The following is a 16,677-nucleotide window of genomic DNA, read 5'->3' on the forward strand; positions in this document are numbered from 1 at the left end:
AGGAAGTTAAGAGAGTTGCAAGATAGAATGGACTGTTGTAACAAGTTCTGTACCTCACACCATACACAAAAACGAACTCCAGATGGATCAGAGACTTAAATGTGAAACCTAAAACTATACAGTTCCTCAAGGAAAATCTAGGAGCAAATTTAAGGGCCCTAATATATGGCAGAAATAGACTATACAATAGCCAAAAGATGGAAACAACCTAGGTGTCCATCAGCTGAGGAATGGATAACCAAACTATGGTACATACACACAGTGGAATGCTATGCAACGTTAAAGAATAATGTAGAATCTGCAAAACACAGCATAACGTGGATGAACTTGGAGGACATTAGGCTGAGTGAGATAAATCAATCACAAAAGGAAAGATATTGTATTAGTCTGTTATTATAAAAGTTAATGAAAGGTTTATCTATAGAAGGACATTTTCTTTGTTGATTACCATGGGTGGGAGGGGAGGGGAGGGAAGGCTGTTAGATAGATAGAGATAAGTATTGATTTGGGTGAAGAGAAGGGCAGTGTACCAAATGTGAGTGACCAATATGGCAGCATTGAGGATGAGAAAGACAGAGAGAGGTGCATGGAAGGTGCAGACAATAAATATGAACCCTTTTGCACATACAGTACTGCATTGTCAGTGAAGGCAAGCATGGGTATATGGGTGGACAGGCTGAACGATTAGGTATGTCTATGAAATGGGGAGTGTATCCAAGAACACATACAGAGTTGGCAGACAATGGTCCTATAAGTTCATGTGAATGATCAGAATTCCCAGGTGCATAGTAGAGTTGACAAGGGGAAGGTTGTGGTCACTGCGTGGTCACAGCCAGCTGCCCAGAGGGACCGAGTAGTTGAACCTGGGGGCTTGGGACCATAGTCGCAGGGGACATCAAGCTCAATTGGCATAACATACTATACAAAGCATTGTTCCACCTCCTACTTTGGCTAGTAGCGACTGGGATCTTAAAAGCTAGCAAGCTGCCATCTAGATGCAACGATAGGTCTATCCTCGTCAAGAGCAAAGAAGAATGAAGAAAACCAAAATTCATGGAAACAATTAGTCCTAGCGACTGGTACACCATCCAATCTGTAGCCTATACGACTATGAAACCAGAAGAACTAGATGGTGCCTGGCTAACACTGCCATCTACTTTTAAGGGGATCTATGTAGGAGATTCTTGATAGAGAGGGAGAACAATGTGGACCAAAACTCAAAATCATTTGGAGAAAATAATAAGTGGGGGAGGACCACTGAGACTATGGCCCCTAGCTGCCCTTCAGGTCTGGAATTGAACCCACATCTGTGGTTTCCAGCCAAACAAAAGACAGGCATATGAGTTGAACATTTACCTGAGGTACATATACTCCTTGGAGAGAACAATCATTGAGAAAGAAGGACTCCCTATGCACAGGGAGACAGCTCAGGGGGCAAGAGTGCATGGAGGGATGGACACAGGGAAGAGGTAACTATGGGAAGGAAGTGGGAGGGGAGCTGTTGCATTGTGGTAAACTGTGGTCAACGTGATGAGACAAAGTATATGTGAACTACTGTATGGAAAGTGAATTTTCTCTGTAAATCTTCACCCAAATCACAATTTTAAAAATAAATAAATAAATAATTTTTTAAAAAAGGAAAGAGGAAAAAAAAAAAAGATAACAGCGAGAGTAGAAATTTCCTGCATAATTGAGAGATTCAGATAAGGCATAAATCTCATGAGATCCAAGTGACGTAAAAGTGCAATAAACAGAAAATATTTTCCTTTACCTGAATTGCATCTTGATTTACAGGACTCTTGTTCAGCGATTCTTGAACTTTGATGTACATCAGATTCACTTGCACAATTTTTAAAGTAATGATTGTTGACCCTTGAGTGTCTGATTCTGTTGGTCTGGATTAGGACCTAGGACTTTGCATTTCTAGCCTGTTTTCAAATGATACTGATACTGCTGGTCCAGGGACCATACTTTGAGAACCACTCCTGTAGCTCAAGTAGAGTAAGCATACTTTTTTTTTGTTTCCGCTTTTGTTTACCGTGCACATGTTTTTCTTCTAGATCCGGTACTCCATTTATCCTCTTGCCCCATAAAAACATTAAGATTTACTTTTCTAAGAAAATTTCCAAAGTAGTCCTATTACAATTTCTCTGTATATCCTCCAATCTTATATATACTTATTTATTGTTGATAATACAGCAGTCCTCATTTGTACACTCTGATATGCACAAATTACAGTTACCATGATGTATTAATTGTGAGAAATTGCATAAAGTACAGACTTCACTTCTGGCTCTCAAGTCACAGATCACTACATAAATGACAGATGCACAAGAATCCCGACCAAAAGGGAGAAAATGGAGAGTGGAATTTCAAATTACTACAGAATCCCGATTTTCTGGAGCCATGGAAGCTGGGTGAACCCCTCAACCTATTGCCCTGATATAATCTTTAAACCTTAAACCAAAAAGATCTTCTGGGGTATTCTTAAAACTATATAATAGTCTCACTTAACTAGGAAAGAATGTCTGCCTTGACCATTGTACTCTTAAGAACTATTTATATGGGATCGCATACATTGACAGGGTACTACCAGAAATTCAAGTCACATTCAGAAGAGGGCATGGAATAAGGAATATTATTGCTGATGTCAGATGGATCTTGGCTAAAAGCGAAGAATACCAGAAAGATGTTTACGTATGTTTTATTGACTAGACATATGGATAACATTACGAAGAATGGGAATTCCTGAACACTTAGTTGCGCTCATAAGGAACCTATACATGGACCAAGAGGCAGTCATTTAAGCAGAACAAGGGGATAATGCATCAGGAGTGTATCCTCTCTCCATAGTTTTTCAATCTGTATCCCCTTTCTACATGTATTAAACTATTAAAATGTGTTATAGTTATGAGAAATGTCAGTGTATCCTGAGTGTTAGAAATGCAGAGGTGAAACAAAAACTTGGTATAGGAAACAAATAAGTGTGGATTTGTTGTCTTAGAAGGAGCGTATCTTGTAAAAATGTCAATTTTTGGGCACAATACAAATGAAATAAAAGGGGGTAGCATAGTGCCTAAGGCAATTTGGCTGCTAAGCAGAAGGCTGGTGGTTCAAACCCACCAGCCACTCCTTGGAAGGAAGGTTGGGCAATCTACTTCTGTAGTGTTATTGCCATGGAAACCCAAGGAGGGGTCACTAAGAGTCGGATCCGACTCCATGGCAGTGAGTTTGGTTTGATTTGGTTTGGTTAAATACGAAAATGAGGTGTTAGATTATATGCATTTTTTTGTTGTCCTAATGATTCACATCCAAGTAATTTGTTTTGATAATTAAGTATTGGGAGTTAAAAAACAAAAACAAAAAGCAGTATTGTTTTTAGCATTAGTGAAAAGTTACACTCTTATGTTAATTGATATTTTTAACTATGGTATGGTAACATGGTTTTGTGTTGACCTGATTATATAACATTTAACTCAGGACTCTTTTATAGTACTCTTCTTTGGTATATTTCAAAGCCTCAGTGTTGTCTCAACCTGTTATGTTTTAGAATATACGCATTACTTGTATCTTCTTAAAAGTGGCTATTTTGTCTTTTAGAATTCCAGAAACATCTCATGTTTGTAATAAAGTAAGACTTTTTTTTTAAGCTATAGGAAATCCTATGGAGTACTTTAATTAAAAATAATAGATGAAATTTTATAATCATTTTTTTTTCCTTAAGAAACAGAGCTATGCTGTTAGTTAGTTAGAGATAAGTAGTGATCCGGGTGAAGAGAAGGGCAATGTACCAAATGTGAGCTATCAACATGGTGGCACTGAGGAAGAGGAAGGCATACGAAGGTACAGACAACAAAGATGAACCCTTTTGCACATACAGTACTGCATTGTCAGTGAAGGCAAACATGGGTAGATGGGTAGACAGGCTGAACTATTAGGTATGTCTATGAAGTGGGGAGTATACTCAAGACCATGTATAGGGTTTGCAGACAATGGTCCTATAAGTGTATTTGTATGATCTGAATTCCCAGGTATATAGTAGAGCTAACAAGGGACAAGGTTGTAGTCACTTCTTGGTCACAGCCAGCTACCCAGAGGGACCGAGTAGTTGAACCTGTGGGCTCGGGACCATACTCACAGGGGATATCAAGCTCAATTGGCATAACATACTACACAAAACATTGTTCCACCTCCTACTTTGGCGAGTAGCAACTAGGATCCTAAAAGCCTGCAAGCAGCCATCTACATGCAATGATGGGTCTCTCCTTGTCCAAAGCAAAGAAGAATGAAGAAAACCAAAGATTCATAGAAACAATTAGTCCTAGCGACTGGTACACCATGTGATCCTTAGCCTATATGACTATGAGACCAGAAGAACTAGGTGGTGCCCAGCTACCAATGTCAACCACTTGGAGGGGGATCTATGTAGGAGACCCTGGATAGAGAGGGAAAACAATGTGGAACAAAACTCAAAACCATTTGGGGGAAAAAAAAGGGAGGGGGGACCAGGTTGGCTGGTCTGATAAAGCCTGGTGGAAGCACTGAGAGTATGGCCCCTAGCCGTCCTTCATGTCTGGAATTGAACCCACACTTGTGACTTCCAGCCAAGCAAAAGGTAGGCATAGGAGTTGAACATTTACCTGAGGTAAATACACTTCTTGGAGAGAACAATCATGGAAGAAAGAAGGGCTGTTTGTGCACAGACAGCTCAGGGGTAGGGGAGCATGGAGGGATGGACACAGGGAAGAGATAACTGTCAGGAGGAAGTGGAAGGGGAGCTGTTGCGTTGTGGTGAATTGTGGTCAATGTCATGAGACAAAGTGTATGTGAACTGATACATGGAAAGTGAATTTGCTCTGTAAATTTTCACCCAAATCACAATTAAAAAAAAATATACTGCTATGTACAGAGTATGCACAGACTAAAAATTTGCCTTTATCTGCTTGTTTTGGTAATAGGAACATTTTTATCTAAGAAATTTGCATAGAAATATAACTTTAATTGGAATTAGAAATGTCAATATTTTAATAGTTATTATTCTTAAATTTTGGACATAGGAAGTTTGTGGACATGTGTAGAGTTTCTAGATTTAGCAGATATCTTAGAATGAATAAATATTTCTTTTAGAATATTAATGTTTATGTACTTTTAAATACAGCTTTGTGTCTTTTTAGAATATATCTAAAGATCCTTTCAAGTCATTAAAATTTTGTGAAAACATCTTTAAGGTGATTGAATAACTTGTTTTTTTTTTTTTTTTGCCCATACTCCAATTACTTCTTTTTAAGTTTGATATTTCATTTTAGGGCATATTGATGCATTTACTTCAAAACTTTTCCTGCTTGAAGAAATTACCTCAGAGGAATTAAAAGAAAAGCTATCAGCTCTCAAGTAAGAAAGTTTACTTTGTGGTGGGAATAGATAAGCTTATTAATATGATCATTATTTTTCTTTTATCTGTAAATATTGGTTAAGTTTAAATAATTTGTTCTCAAGACTTTCAATCCTTTTATACATTAAGGCTTCCCCTAACTCAATATGTGATCCATATTAATCATCTCCATCTCTAAGTTAAATGTAGTGCCAGTAGTACCAGTCTTTCTACTTAAGACAATGGAGGATAGAACAAGAGAGTGACCCACCATCTAGGAAGTATGTGGGAAGCATACCTCTTTGCTGGGAAGGGAAAGGATAGAACAGTCATTCTCTCTTAACTCTCAGGATTATGTAGATGATTTGGATATCCTAACATCTAAAAGTTTGTCCTTTTACCAAGCATACATCAAGACTGAAATGAATTTATTGGACCCAGAACACCCCCCACCCCAAGTATAACAGCTCTCTTTCCACTTTTTCACTGTGGTTACCTATTCCCTTGTCCTTCTTTCCTATGCATCCCTGCCCTCTGAGTTGTCTCCCTATGCAAATGCTGGCCTTCTGATTTCCTGTGGTTGATTGTTCTATGGGGTATACCTACCTGGTGTAATTGTTCATTTTATTGGCCTATAGTTTGGTTAAGGAGCTCTGGTGACGTAGTGCCTAAGGCATTTGACTGCTAACCAGAAGATTGGCAGTTCAAACACACTCTGCAGAGGGAAGACAGGGAGGTCTACTTCTGTAAAGATTTACCACCTCAGAAACACAGTGGGGGGTCGCTTTGAGTTGGAATCGGCTCAGTGGCAGTAAATTTGGTTTTGTTTGATTGATTGGTTTGAAGTCACAGGAGTGAGTTCAGTTCCAGGCCTAAAGAGTGACTAGGGTCCATACATAGTCTTAGGGGTTTCATCAATCACTTCAGGTGAGTAAGCCTGGTCTTTTTTATGATTTTGAGTTTTTTCCCACATTTTTCTCCCACTCTATCCAGGATCTCCAATATTGATCCCTTTCTAAGTGGTTGGCATTTGTAGCTGGGTACCATGTAGTTCTTTTGATCTCAGGGTCATATAGGCTGAGGTTCCCATCGTCCATTAGTCCCATGGACTAATTGTTTCCATGTGTCTTTAATTTTCTTCATTCTTCTTTACTCCAGACAAGGAGCGACCAATTGTTGCATCTTAGATGGCCACTCCCAAGATTCTTAAGACCCCAGTCACTATTTACCAAAATAGGATGTAGAACAATGTTTTTGTGTAATATATTATGCTACTTGAGCTGGATGTCCCCCACAATCATAGTGCTGAACCCACAGGTCCAGCGATTCACTCCCTCAAGCTGTTTGGCGATGGCTAAGAAGTTATCATAGCTTTCCCCTGTTAACTCTGTTAGGTATATGGACATTCTTATAGCACATGCAAATAGGTATGTAGAAATACTATCAGCCAGACTTCTATATATATTCTCTTTTGCCTACCCATACTTGATCATTTAGCCTGTCTGCCTATGCCCCCCCAGATTAATGTTTGTTATTACTGATAATACAACCTTTGTTGACTATACCTTTTGTACATCTCTCTGTATCTTCCTTTTCCTTAGTGTTACTGCACTCAGAACTTTTTAAGCGCCTAAATGCAAAGGAAAATAACTCTTAAACATTTTTATCTCATTTAAATCTCACAAATTGCTAGAAATGGCTAGTGGTGGTATGTTGTTGTTGTTGTTGTTGTTGTTATTATGTGCCATCAAGTCGGACCCAACTCAGAGCGAGCCCTCCTTGGGTTTGCAAGGCAGTATCACTACGGAAGTAGGGTTGCCCAACCTTGCTTCCGAGGAGTGGCTGGTGGGTTTGAACCGCCAGCCTTCTGGTTAGCAGTCAAGTGCCTTAGGCACTATGCTACCATAGCTCCCAGTGGTGATATAGTCTCCATTTCCATGAGGAAATCGGTATGTAGAATGACTTGCCCCAGAGCACACAGTTGAACTAGTGTGGCAGTCTTAGTAGTTAATATATTTGGTTCACCACTTAGGATGAGAAATCATTCTGACTTATTTTAGCTATTTAACTCCAGTCTTAGAGCTTGACACACTTTTTTTAAAAGGCTCAGATTTAAACTTGAACTCTCTGTTTGTACTTGCGTATGTCTACTTCCATTATAAGGACTGCTTCTCTTGAGAGGTAACGTTTCTTTATATATGTGTATAGAAAAGCTTTTGCATAACCTACTTATCACCTACTCTCTTCTCCCAGTTTGCAAAAAAAAGAAATAATAAAGGGAGTAATTTTAGAATACTAATGAAATATTTAGATTAATACCCTAATTTCAGTTTTCTTTGGCTCTCTGATCCCCAGTCAGTGGCTTCTCTGGCAGCAGAGATTTAGAGTACTCGTCAGTTTCTACAAAGCTAATTCACCACCATTTGTAAAAGGCATACTCTTCTGCAGATGAGTTCTGTTGAACGTTTTTAAAAGAATATGATTTGAACATAAAATAGTGACCTCTTTACAAGTTCTCTGACACAAAGCCAATTACTTTATGATTATGAAGAGAAATTAGGAAATGGCAAAGAAGTAAATATTTTACTTTAATCCAAATAGAAATAAATTTTGATATTCAGAGTTTTACATTATCTCTTCTTTTGTTTCCTTTTGTTATTGAAGACAGTTCTCTTCTTGAGGAATTATAATTGTTAGTAATAAGTTTTATATGCTTTAATTTTATGTGAATTTCTTTTATTTAATAGGATTTCAAGTTTATTTAACATCTTCCAGCACATCCTAAAGAAATTAAGTAGGTAAGTATTTTTTGGATATGTTGCCTTGATACATCTGGTCATCTTGGATGAACATTTATAGAAAATTTAGAAGTATGCTGTTAGGGATAGGTAGGAAAATAACTTAGAAATACAAGATTGATTTTATTGTGTCAAAGTTGAATTTATGGAGATATAAGTGAAAAGATAGTATGATACTATCTGACTTCAACAAACTTGCAACTACATTTTCCTCTAAGGCTATTATATGAGTTTCCTGTTAAGCACTGTAAAAAATTACCACAAAGTTTGGTGGATTACAAAAGCACAGATGCATTCTCTTACAGTATTGGAAGTCGGTAGTCTGAAATGAGTTTCACTGGGCTAATGTCAAAGTGTCAGCAAGGATGATTCCTTCTGGAGGCTTTGTGGGGAGAATCTCCCTGCCTTTTTCCACTCTAGCATCTGTCAGTGTTCATTGGCTTATAGTAGCCCCTTCCTGCATTTCCAAATTGCCCCACTTCAATCTCTGCTTCAGTCATCACATTGCCTTCTTCCCTTCTTCACTCTGTGTCCCATTTGTGGCTACATCACTTGTCTAAGGTAATCACAAGTGGGATCCAGATTATCCAGGATAATCTTTCTGTGTCAAAAATCCTTAATTTAATCATATCCACAAAGCCATAGAAGGTAACATACTCACAGATTCTGGTATTTGGGACAAGGACATCATGAAGGAATCAATATTCAACATACCATAGCAATATTGTTTTAATGTTTAGGGTAATGGTATGATATAGACTTAATGCAACACAATGCAGTGCACGTCCGTCGAGCTGGATCTGACTCATAGCGACCCCTCCTTGGGTTTGCAAGGATGGCACATAACAACAGCATCACTGTGGAAGCAGATTGCCCAACCTTCCTTCTGAGAAGTGGCTGGTGGGTTTGAACCACCGGCCTTCTGGTTAGCAGTCAAATGCCTTAGGCACTGCGCCACCAGAGCTCCCAATATAGAGCTAGTGGTCAAAAAACATTAGGTTCATGGCACATCTTAGAATATGAATTTTCTGTATTTATCAAACTGTTTTGTTGTATGAACTTTTGCATTCTTTCTGTTATCCCCTTACCAAAAGATAAAATAGAAAGCAATACAAAAGCCTCAGACTGTCAAAGTTCTAGTCTAACTGTCCCATTTAACTTACTTTGCAACTGAATGTTTCCTCATTTGTAAAACAATGATGCTGAGCTCATTAATTTACCAGGTCCTTGTCAGTTCTGAAGGTAGGTCTGGTTGCATAGTGTTTAAAGTGTTCAGCTACTGACCAAAAGATTAGCAGTTTGAACCCACTAGCCACTCTGCGGCAGTCAAGGATCTGCAGGAGAAAGATGAAGCAGTTTCTTTTTCTTAAAGAGTTACAGCCTTAGAAACCCTACCAGGTAGTCTGTCCTGAAGGGTTGCTATGAGTCAGAATCAACTTGATGGCAATGGGTTTGGTTTGGGTTTTGTCAGTTCTGTGATTCTGTGACAGAATTTTATATTACATATTCTGTTCTTCCTGTGAAGCACAATGCTTATACATGAAATTTACCAGATGTCTTTGAAATGTTATTATTATCCTAGTTTGAATATTTTCCATTGCTGCTATATCAAATTAATACAAATTTAGTAAAGCAATACAAATTCATAGTTTTAGGTTCTAATACAGGTCTCATTAAGCTAAAACCAAGGTGTTGACGGAACTGAATTCCTTTCTGTAGGCTTGCATGGGATCTGTTTCCTTGCCTTTTCCAGCTCTTAGGGGCCACTTGCATTCCTTGGCTCATTGCCCTCTTCTTCCATCTTCAAAACTGCAAAGACAAATTGAGTCCTTCTCACATCACATCACTCCGATCTCTTTCACAGTCCATATTTCCATATTTAATAGCCCTCTGATTATATTGGGCCCACTCAGATAATCTTCCCATTTTAAGGTCAGCTGATTCACCAGCTTAATTCCATCTTTCCATCTGCTAACTTAATTCCTCTTTATCGTGTTTTATATATATATATATATATATATATATATGGGAGCTCTGGTAGCATAGTGCCTAAGGCACTTGACCTTTAACCAGAAGGCTGGCGGTTCAAACCCACCAGCCACTCCTCGGAAGGAAGGTTGGGCAATCCTACTTCCCTTCCCCCTCCATGTTCTAAGGTTTAGCACATAGACTTCTTTGGGAGGCCATTCTTCTGCCCACCATAGTTGTATCCATCCATGAACTTTGCATTTGTATGGGATGTAACCCTTCTTTTTAGTGTGTCTCATTATTCTCAATGAATAAAATGTACTCCTCTGTAAACCAAAGCTTTATTCATTTTTAGTGAAGGTAGTTAAGATACATAATTTTCATTGAAAAGTTATTTGTTTCTACTACCAAATCAGTTATTGTACATTTTCTTATAATGCAGTATGAAAGTTATTATTTAGAGGGGGTGGGCAATTCCCCACAGGATAAGTATAATTCTATGGACCTCTTTTGTGAACACCTATCACTTTTCTGTTTAAAAAATTAAATGAAAACATAACTTACTTGGCTTGTAGGCAGATCCACATAACACATTATGATTAATCTTTATTTTTAATGATGTATTGTGAGAAAGAACTAATGTTCTCCTTAGCACTTCTATTATAATTCCAAAAAAGCACAGCATATTAATCATACCATTTAGCTCTTTATGATTATTTATTGAATCCCTTAAAGTGCCTAAGGCATTTGACTGCTAACCAGAAGTCTGGCGGTTCAAACCCACCAGCCACTCCTCAGAAGGAAGACTGGGCAATCTACTTCCATAGAGATATTACCTAGGAAACCCAAGGAGGGGTCGCTGTGAGTCGAGATCGACTCTATGGCAGTGAGCTGAGCTTAAAGCTTTCTAAAGAAGAAGGAAAAATATAAAATTTGATGTTCTACATAACTAAGGTTATTGTGACAGTCAAGGATCATGATTAAGGGTACTGCCTGTGGCATTTGACTGTCTGGGTTTAAATCTAAGTCTTGTACTTTAGTATTTTGGGAAAATTGCTTAATATCTCTAAATTCTGTTTCTTCCTATCTAATAATGGGTTAATAATGCTAGCCTTGTAAGGTTGTTATGAAGAAAATCTAATGAGATAAGGCACATGAAGCACTAAAGCAGTGTATAGTTCATAATAAGCATTTAATACTGTTAGCTCCTGTTGTTACTATGATCATCCTCATAGTGCCTCATATTATTCTATAATTATCCCAGTGACTATTTCTGCCACTTATTTCCAGGTTTTGAATTATTGAAAACTCATCTTACAAACTGACTCAAAGCAGTTAAAAGAAAATAATCAGATTTTCTGAACTTTGTAAGAATTAAAAATTGGTTGCCTAAAAGGCATGAAAATAGTTCAAACAATTTCTGAAATCTTGTTTGATCATAAAAGTATCATTAAATGTAGTGTTCGATTTCCCATCATTGCTTTCAATTTTACTAGCAGGTCATCATTAAAAAAGTGCTGTTGAAATTGGTACCATGAGCTGATAAGCTGAGTTTCATTGTTTGGCTTTAGCTTGCAGGAGGGTTCCTACTTGTTGTCTCATGCAGCAGAAGATTCTTCACTCCTGATCTACAAGACCTCTGATGGAAAAGTTACTAGGACAGCATACAATTTGCATAAAACACACTGTGGTTTGCCTGCTGTACCTTCTAGTCTCTCAGTTCCCTGGGTCCCATTAGATCCCAGTCTCTTATTACCATATCATATCCATCATGGAAGAATACCTTGTACGTTTCCACCTAAATCACTAGGCCCCACAGCACAACAAAAGGTGAGATTTTTTGTTTTTGTTTTTGTAAATGAAATTTTCCATGAGGATATTTATAATGAATCCATTTCACTGATTATACAGTATTTCAGTGTTATATCCACATTTGGCATATTAATCACAGCAGCATTCTAAAAATTCTGTCCATAGAAAGTTTAGATAAACTTATATGCTCTACCAAGTCTGGTCTTTATGTCAGTGGAACCTTCTATTTGTATAAGGTTTTTAACTCATCTAAAGAAAATTCGGTTGGCTTGCTTGGTGGGGGCATGGGCAGTGTATCAACAAAGTTAAACCCCTGTGCTTTTATTAAAAGCAAAGATAGTTTTTGTAATTTTAAGTATACCCTGTTTCATATATGAGGCAATTTGTGGAAAAAAACATACAACTAAAATTGATAAGTAGGATATGGAAAGATACAAAAACAAATGTAAATAATTAGTGAATGGAGCACTTTATTAAAAGTGCATCTAAACTAAAAAACTAAATTGTTTTTTGCTAAGTATATATAACTCAAAATATTTATATGTTTAATTAGAGTTATAATTAATGCTTTTCTCTCTATAGAATACTTACCAGAAATAACAATTGAATGACTTTCATTACCTGAAATTTTTGTAGAGCCAGGGCTAGGAAACAAAAACCCAGTGTATTTTCCTTCCCTGTTAAAAAACTTTTTTGAGTCCCATTATTCCCTGAGTTTTATCATTTTTTCCGTGTGATTGCCGTAGAGCATCTGCTGCTTGTGTGTCCTATGGATATTCTGTTGTTTTTTTCTTTCTATATTATCCTAAATTAACCTACAAATGTCCTCAAGGCCTCTTGAGAAATAGCTGAAATACAGAATTGTATGGGTTTTTTTTGTTGTTTTTATAATTTACAATGAAGTTGTTTATGTGTTTCTCAGCTATCTACCATAATGCTGCTATTTTGGGGGATCCTTTTAGAAATGACAACTTCCACATTCCAAGAAAAGTATAAATATGGTTAACTGATTAGAATGAGTGAGAGAATCGGGGGAGAGTTAGTTGTTAGCATTTTAAACTACTTTATCTACAATTATGGCTGATTATTTCCAATTTAACTTTAATGTAAGTAGTAATTTTTATAACCTTCTAAGGTAAAATTTTCTTCACTATAACTTAAAAATAATAATTGAAGAACTCTTTTTGAAAGATTTATGTTCTTTCTAGGAGAATAATTTCTTTTAAATTTAGAAATTCTGATTATAGTCTCCCACCCACAAACGTATAATTCCATCTGTGGATGGCTTATTCCTTTCTAGGGAAAATGAAAAGTTTAATACCTTGGCATTCAACAACTTTAAGTGAAAGTGAAAAAGGTATTATATTATATTTTCACAAGGTGTTTTTTAAAAAAAGAAGTCAGTCATATCCTTATACACCTACTCCTCACTTATCGACTGTCTTGTTATCCAACATTTCTCATTTAAAATAAGTTTGAAAAAATTCCCAGGTGGTGCCTCCAACGCTTCAGGCCCCATGCAGTGGCCAGGCCTGGGGCGCCCTTTGCAAGCCACCCCAAACAGTATACCGGAGGTCCCAGCAACATATCAGTCCCGCCGTGGAATGAGGGGTGGTGTGGGACAAGGGACAACAGTGGCATTATACAAGGTTGCTGGCAGGCAAGGGGAAGCTGGGCAAGGTCCCATAGGTGCCAGGGAGATCAGTTGGTGGAGGCAAGAGGGAGAAAGAGGGAAGGGAGGCATGTGGGGCTGCAGGCCAGGGTGGACAGAGGAAGAGCAGGGTCTCGTCCCCGGGCAAGCAGTGGACAGACAAGCGTGGCCCCTGCCCAGGGTGGATGCCAGAAAGCAGCGGGCAGTACCTGACCGCCACCACCCCAAACCCCTCAGACTTCATGGTGGTGGGGAATGCATGGTGAGAAAAGGGCAATCTGCAAATCCACACACATCCCCGTCAAGTCGATCCCGACTCATAGCGACCCCTCCTTGGGTTTCCAAGGCGGTATCCTACGGAAGTAGGTTGCCCAGTCTTCCTTATGAGGAGTGGCTGGTGGGTTTGAACCACCAGCCTCCTGATTAAGTCAGATGACTTAGGCACTATGCCACCAGAACTCCCACTTAGGCCCTAGTCAAGTTGAACTCAGATCTCGTCTTTATATAGGGCCTTAGGTACTAACCCTGAAGAACACCACAGTATAACCTGTATCTCCCTCCTAGTTGCATTGAACAAAGCTTATATTGGAGGTTCCCATTTGATTCATGTACTGCTCCTGATTTCTTCCACTTCTAGTCCTTTTATATCAGCTTCATACCTACCCCTTTTCTCCTTCCACAACTTCTCACAGGTATATATGATCTCACAATGGAAGCTTTCAAAATGTATGCTTCCCTCGAGTATATATTAGATACAGTTGTCACTCTGTTGCTGTTAGCTGCCATCGAGTTAAACAGACTCATGGCAACTCCTTGTACAACAGTGTCAGACCATAGGGTTTCCATTGGCTCATTTTTGAAGAAGTAGATCATCAAGATTTTGTTCCTAGTCTGTCTTAGTCAGAAAGCTCCACTGAAACCTGTTCAGCATCATAGCAACACATAAGCCTCCTCTGACAGATGAGTGGTAGCTGTGCTTGATGTGCATTGGCTGGGACTTGAACTCAGGTCTCTAGCATGGAAGACAAGAATTCTACGACTGACCACCACTGTCCTCAATAGACACAATTAGTGTTGCCCTGATACATTTATGGGAAATACCATTGACTTACATTTATCAGTTGAGTAGAGAGTAGCACAGGTTATTTAAAAATCATAGCAGTTTTCTAATCAGTATGTTAAAAAGATTGAGATAGACTAACAGACTCAAAACCCAACTCAGATTTGTTCTTTCTATGCATCAAATTGTAAAGCCCCACCACCACCACCAAAAAAAATGCCCCTGAACAGAGAGAAGATACTAGGTGAGGGAAGCTGGAGCCTGGTCCATTCTTTGTGAGCCACTGGACCCCTAGAGCAATGCCAGTACTATTTCTATTGGGCTAAGAATGTGAGTGGAGTCCCTGGTGGCACAAATGGTTAAGCACTCGACTCTTAGCCAAAAAGTTAGATGCTGGCAGTTTGAACCAACCCAGCATAGCCTCTGAAAGCAGGCCTGGCAATTAGCTTCTGAAAGGTCACAGCCTTGAAAACCCTCGGAGCAGTTATCTGCACACATGGGATCGCCATGAGTCAGAATTGACTGGGCGGCAAGTAACAACAAGAATATGAGTGTGGAGTTACAGTATCACCTATCTGTCATGTCCAGGCCTGGAATTCCATGGACATGATGTAGAGAAACAGAAAAGGGTGTAAGGTGGCTTAAAACACTAGAGGCAGAGATAGGCAAGTTCTGGAGAAGTGGTTTCAGGCTGTACTACTTTGCTGCTTCTCTCCAAGGCCGACCCTTCATTACCCTGTTAAAGAATTTTATGCTTTCTCAGTGGCCAAGGAGGTGACAACATTTTCAAGAGCCGTGTCCTGGGAATTGACCTTCTTGGTCCCTGACATCATGCACAGCAACCTGTGCTGAGGAATGGACGTGAGGGAGAAGCAGCACCCCAAGTTTTACCTTCACACTACCTCTTCCACTTCTTTCCCTTTTCCTAGCCTTTACTTATGTTATAATTTTTCCCCTTTTTTCTTTCTCTTCTCTTCACCCTCTTATTTTTTTTCTTTTCTACTTAAGTTCTCTTTATGTGCTTTTCTTTCATGTTTATTCTCTTTTCCTTCTTTTTTAGGCTCCTGCTTTCACTAATCTTTGTGCCTTTCTCCATTTTCTTTTCCTTCTTGCTTTCTTGTTTCTGTTTCCTTGTCCATGTTACTTTTTCACCTCCTCTGATGTCTTTCTTAGATTTCCTTTCCCTCCTTTCATATTTCTCATTTCTTATTTTTGCCAGCTCCTATCTTCATTATTGTAGACACACACATTGCCCAGAAGGCCTATTTTTCTCTCATTTTATAATTTAACATTTCAGCCTCCTCCTAATATAACATGGAGAATATTTTCCCCCTTTCACTTCTCTGCATACTGCCCTAGTCTTCTATCTCCTTCTCTGATTGTTACTTATAAGTTTAGTACTTCGAAACTGTCAGTAAAACTTGTTCAGAAACAGTCAAGTGGCTAGGGATTAAAATACATTAAGGATCATTTACAAAGTGATTAGTATGTGTGTAAATAACACCAGTTTGACTGTACATAGGTACATTGTAAATATGTTAAGCTATTCTGTTCTTGGCATCACCTCTCTTCTCACTCACTGCCTCTCTTAGGTTGGTGGAACAAGAATGCCTACACGAAGCCGCAGGAATCCAGTTTCCATGGAAACCAAAAGCAGCTGCTTGCCTGCTCAGCAAGTTGAAAATGAAGGAGTGGCTCCAAATAAAAGAAAAATAACTTAAGGGCTATAACATTGAAAATAAAATTCCAGAGAAAACAGTTATAACAATGTTAAATTTAGAGAAGTTGGAAGGGAAATATGCCTATAAGAGCAGAAGGCAAGAAGAAAATTTTTATTTTAGTGACCTTGATAGTTCCTAGAGTGCCTTGAAAAAATAAATATGTTGGCCATGTGAACTAAAACAGAATGTTATGCTATTAACTCTTATGTTTGAAGAAAATCTAAATGTGTTTTAACATTATCATGACAGGGGAATAAATGAAGGAAGAAAAATATTTTTATACTAGCTCTTTTCTA

The 16,677-nt window shown here is 38.4% G+C and overlaps 1 protein-coding gene across 1 annotated transcript in view; it reads left to right on the top strand.

Moving 5' to 3' along the window:
• ICE2 (interactor of little elongation complex ELL subunit 2) overlaps window positions 1-16,381 on the top strand; it is a 90,346-nt gene extending 73,965 nt beyond the window's left edge. Inside the window, exons 12-15 of the mRNA XM_007958287.2 lie at window positions 5,307-5,391; window positions 8,119-8,169; window positions 11,709-11,967; window positions 16,253-16,381. Of these exons, the coding sequence (XP_007956478.1) occupies window positions 5,307-5,391; window positions 8,119-8,169; window positions 11,709-11,967; window positions 16,253-16,381 (524 nt within the window). The remainder of the gene's footprint in view (window positions 1-5,306; window positions 5,392-8,118; window positions 8,170-11,708; window positions 11,968-16,252) is intronic.
• The last annotated feature ends 296 nt before the right edge of the window (window positions 16,382-16,677 follow it).

Source organism: Orycteropus afer, unplaced genomic scaffold, assembly GCF_000298275.1.
Source record: "Orycteropus afer afer isolate SDZICR_OR568_19922 unplaced genomic scaffold, OryAfe1.0 scaffold00015, whole genome shotgun sequence".
NCBI classification, from domain to species: Eukaryota; Metazoa; Chordata; class Mammalia; order Tubulidentata; family Orycteropodidae; genus Orycteropus; species Orycteropus afer.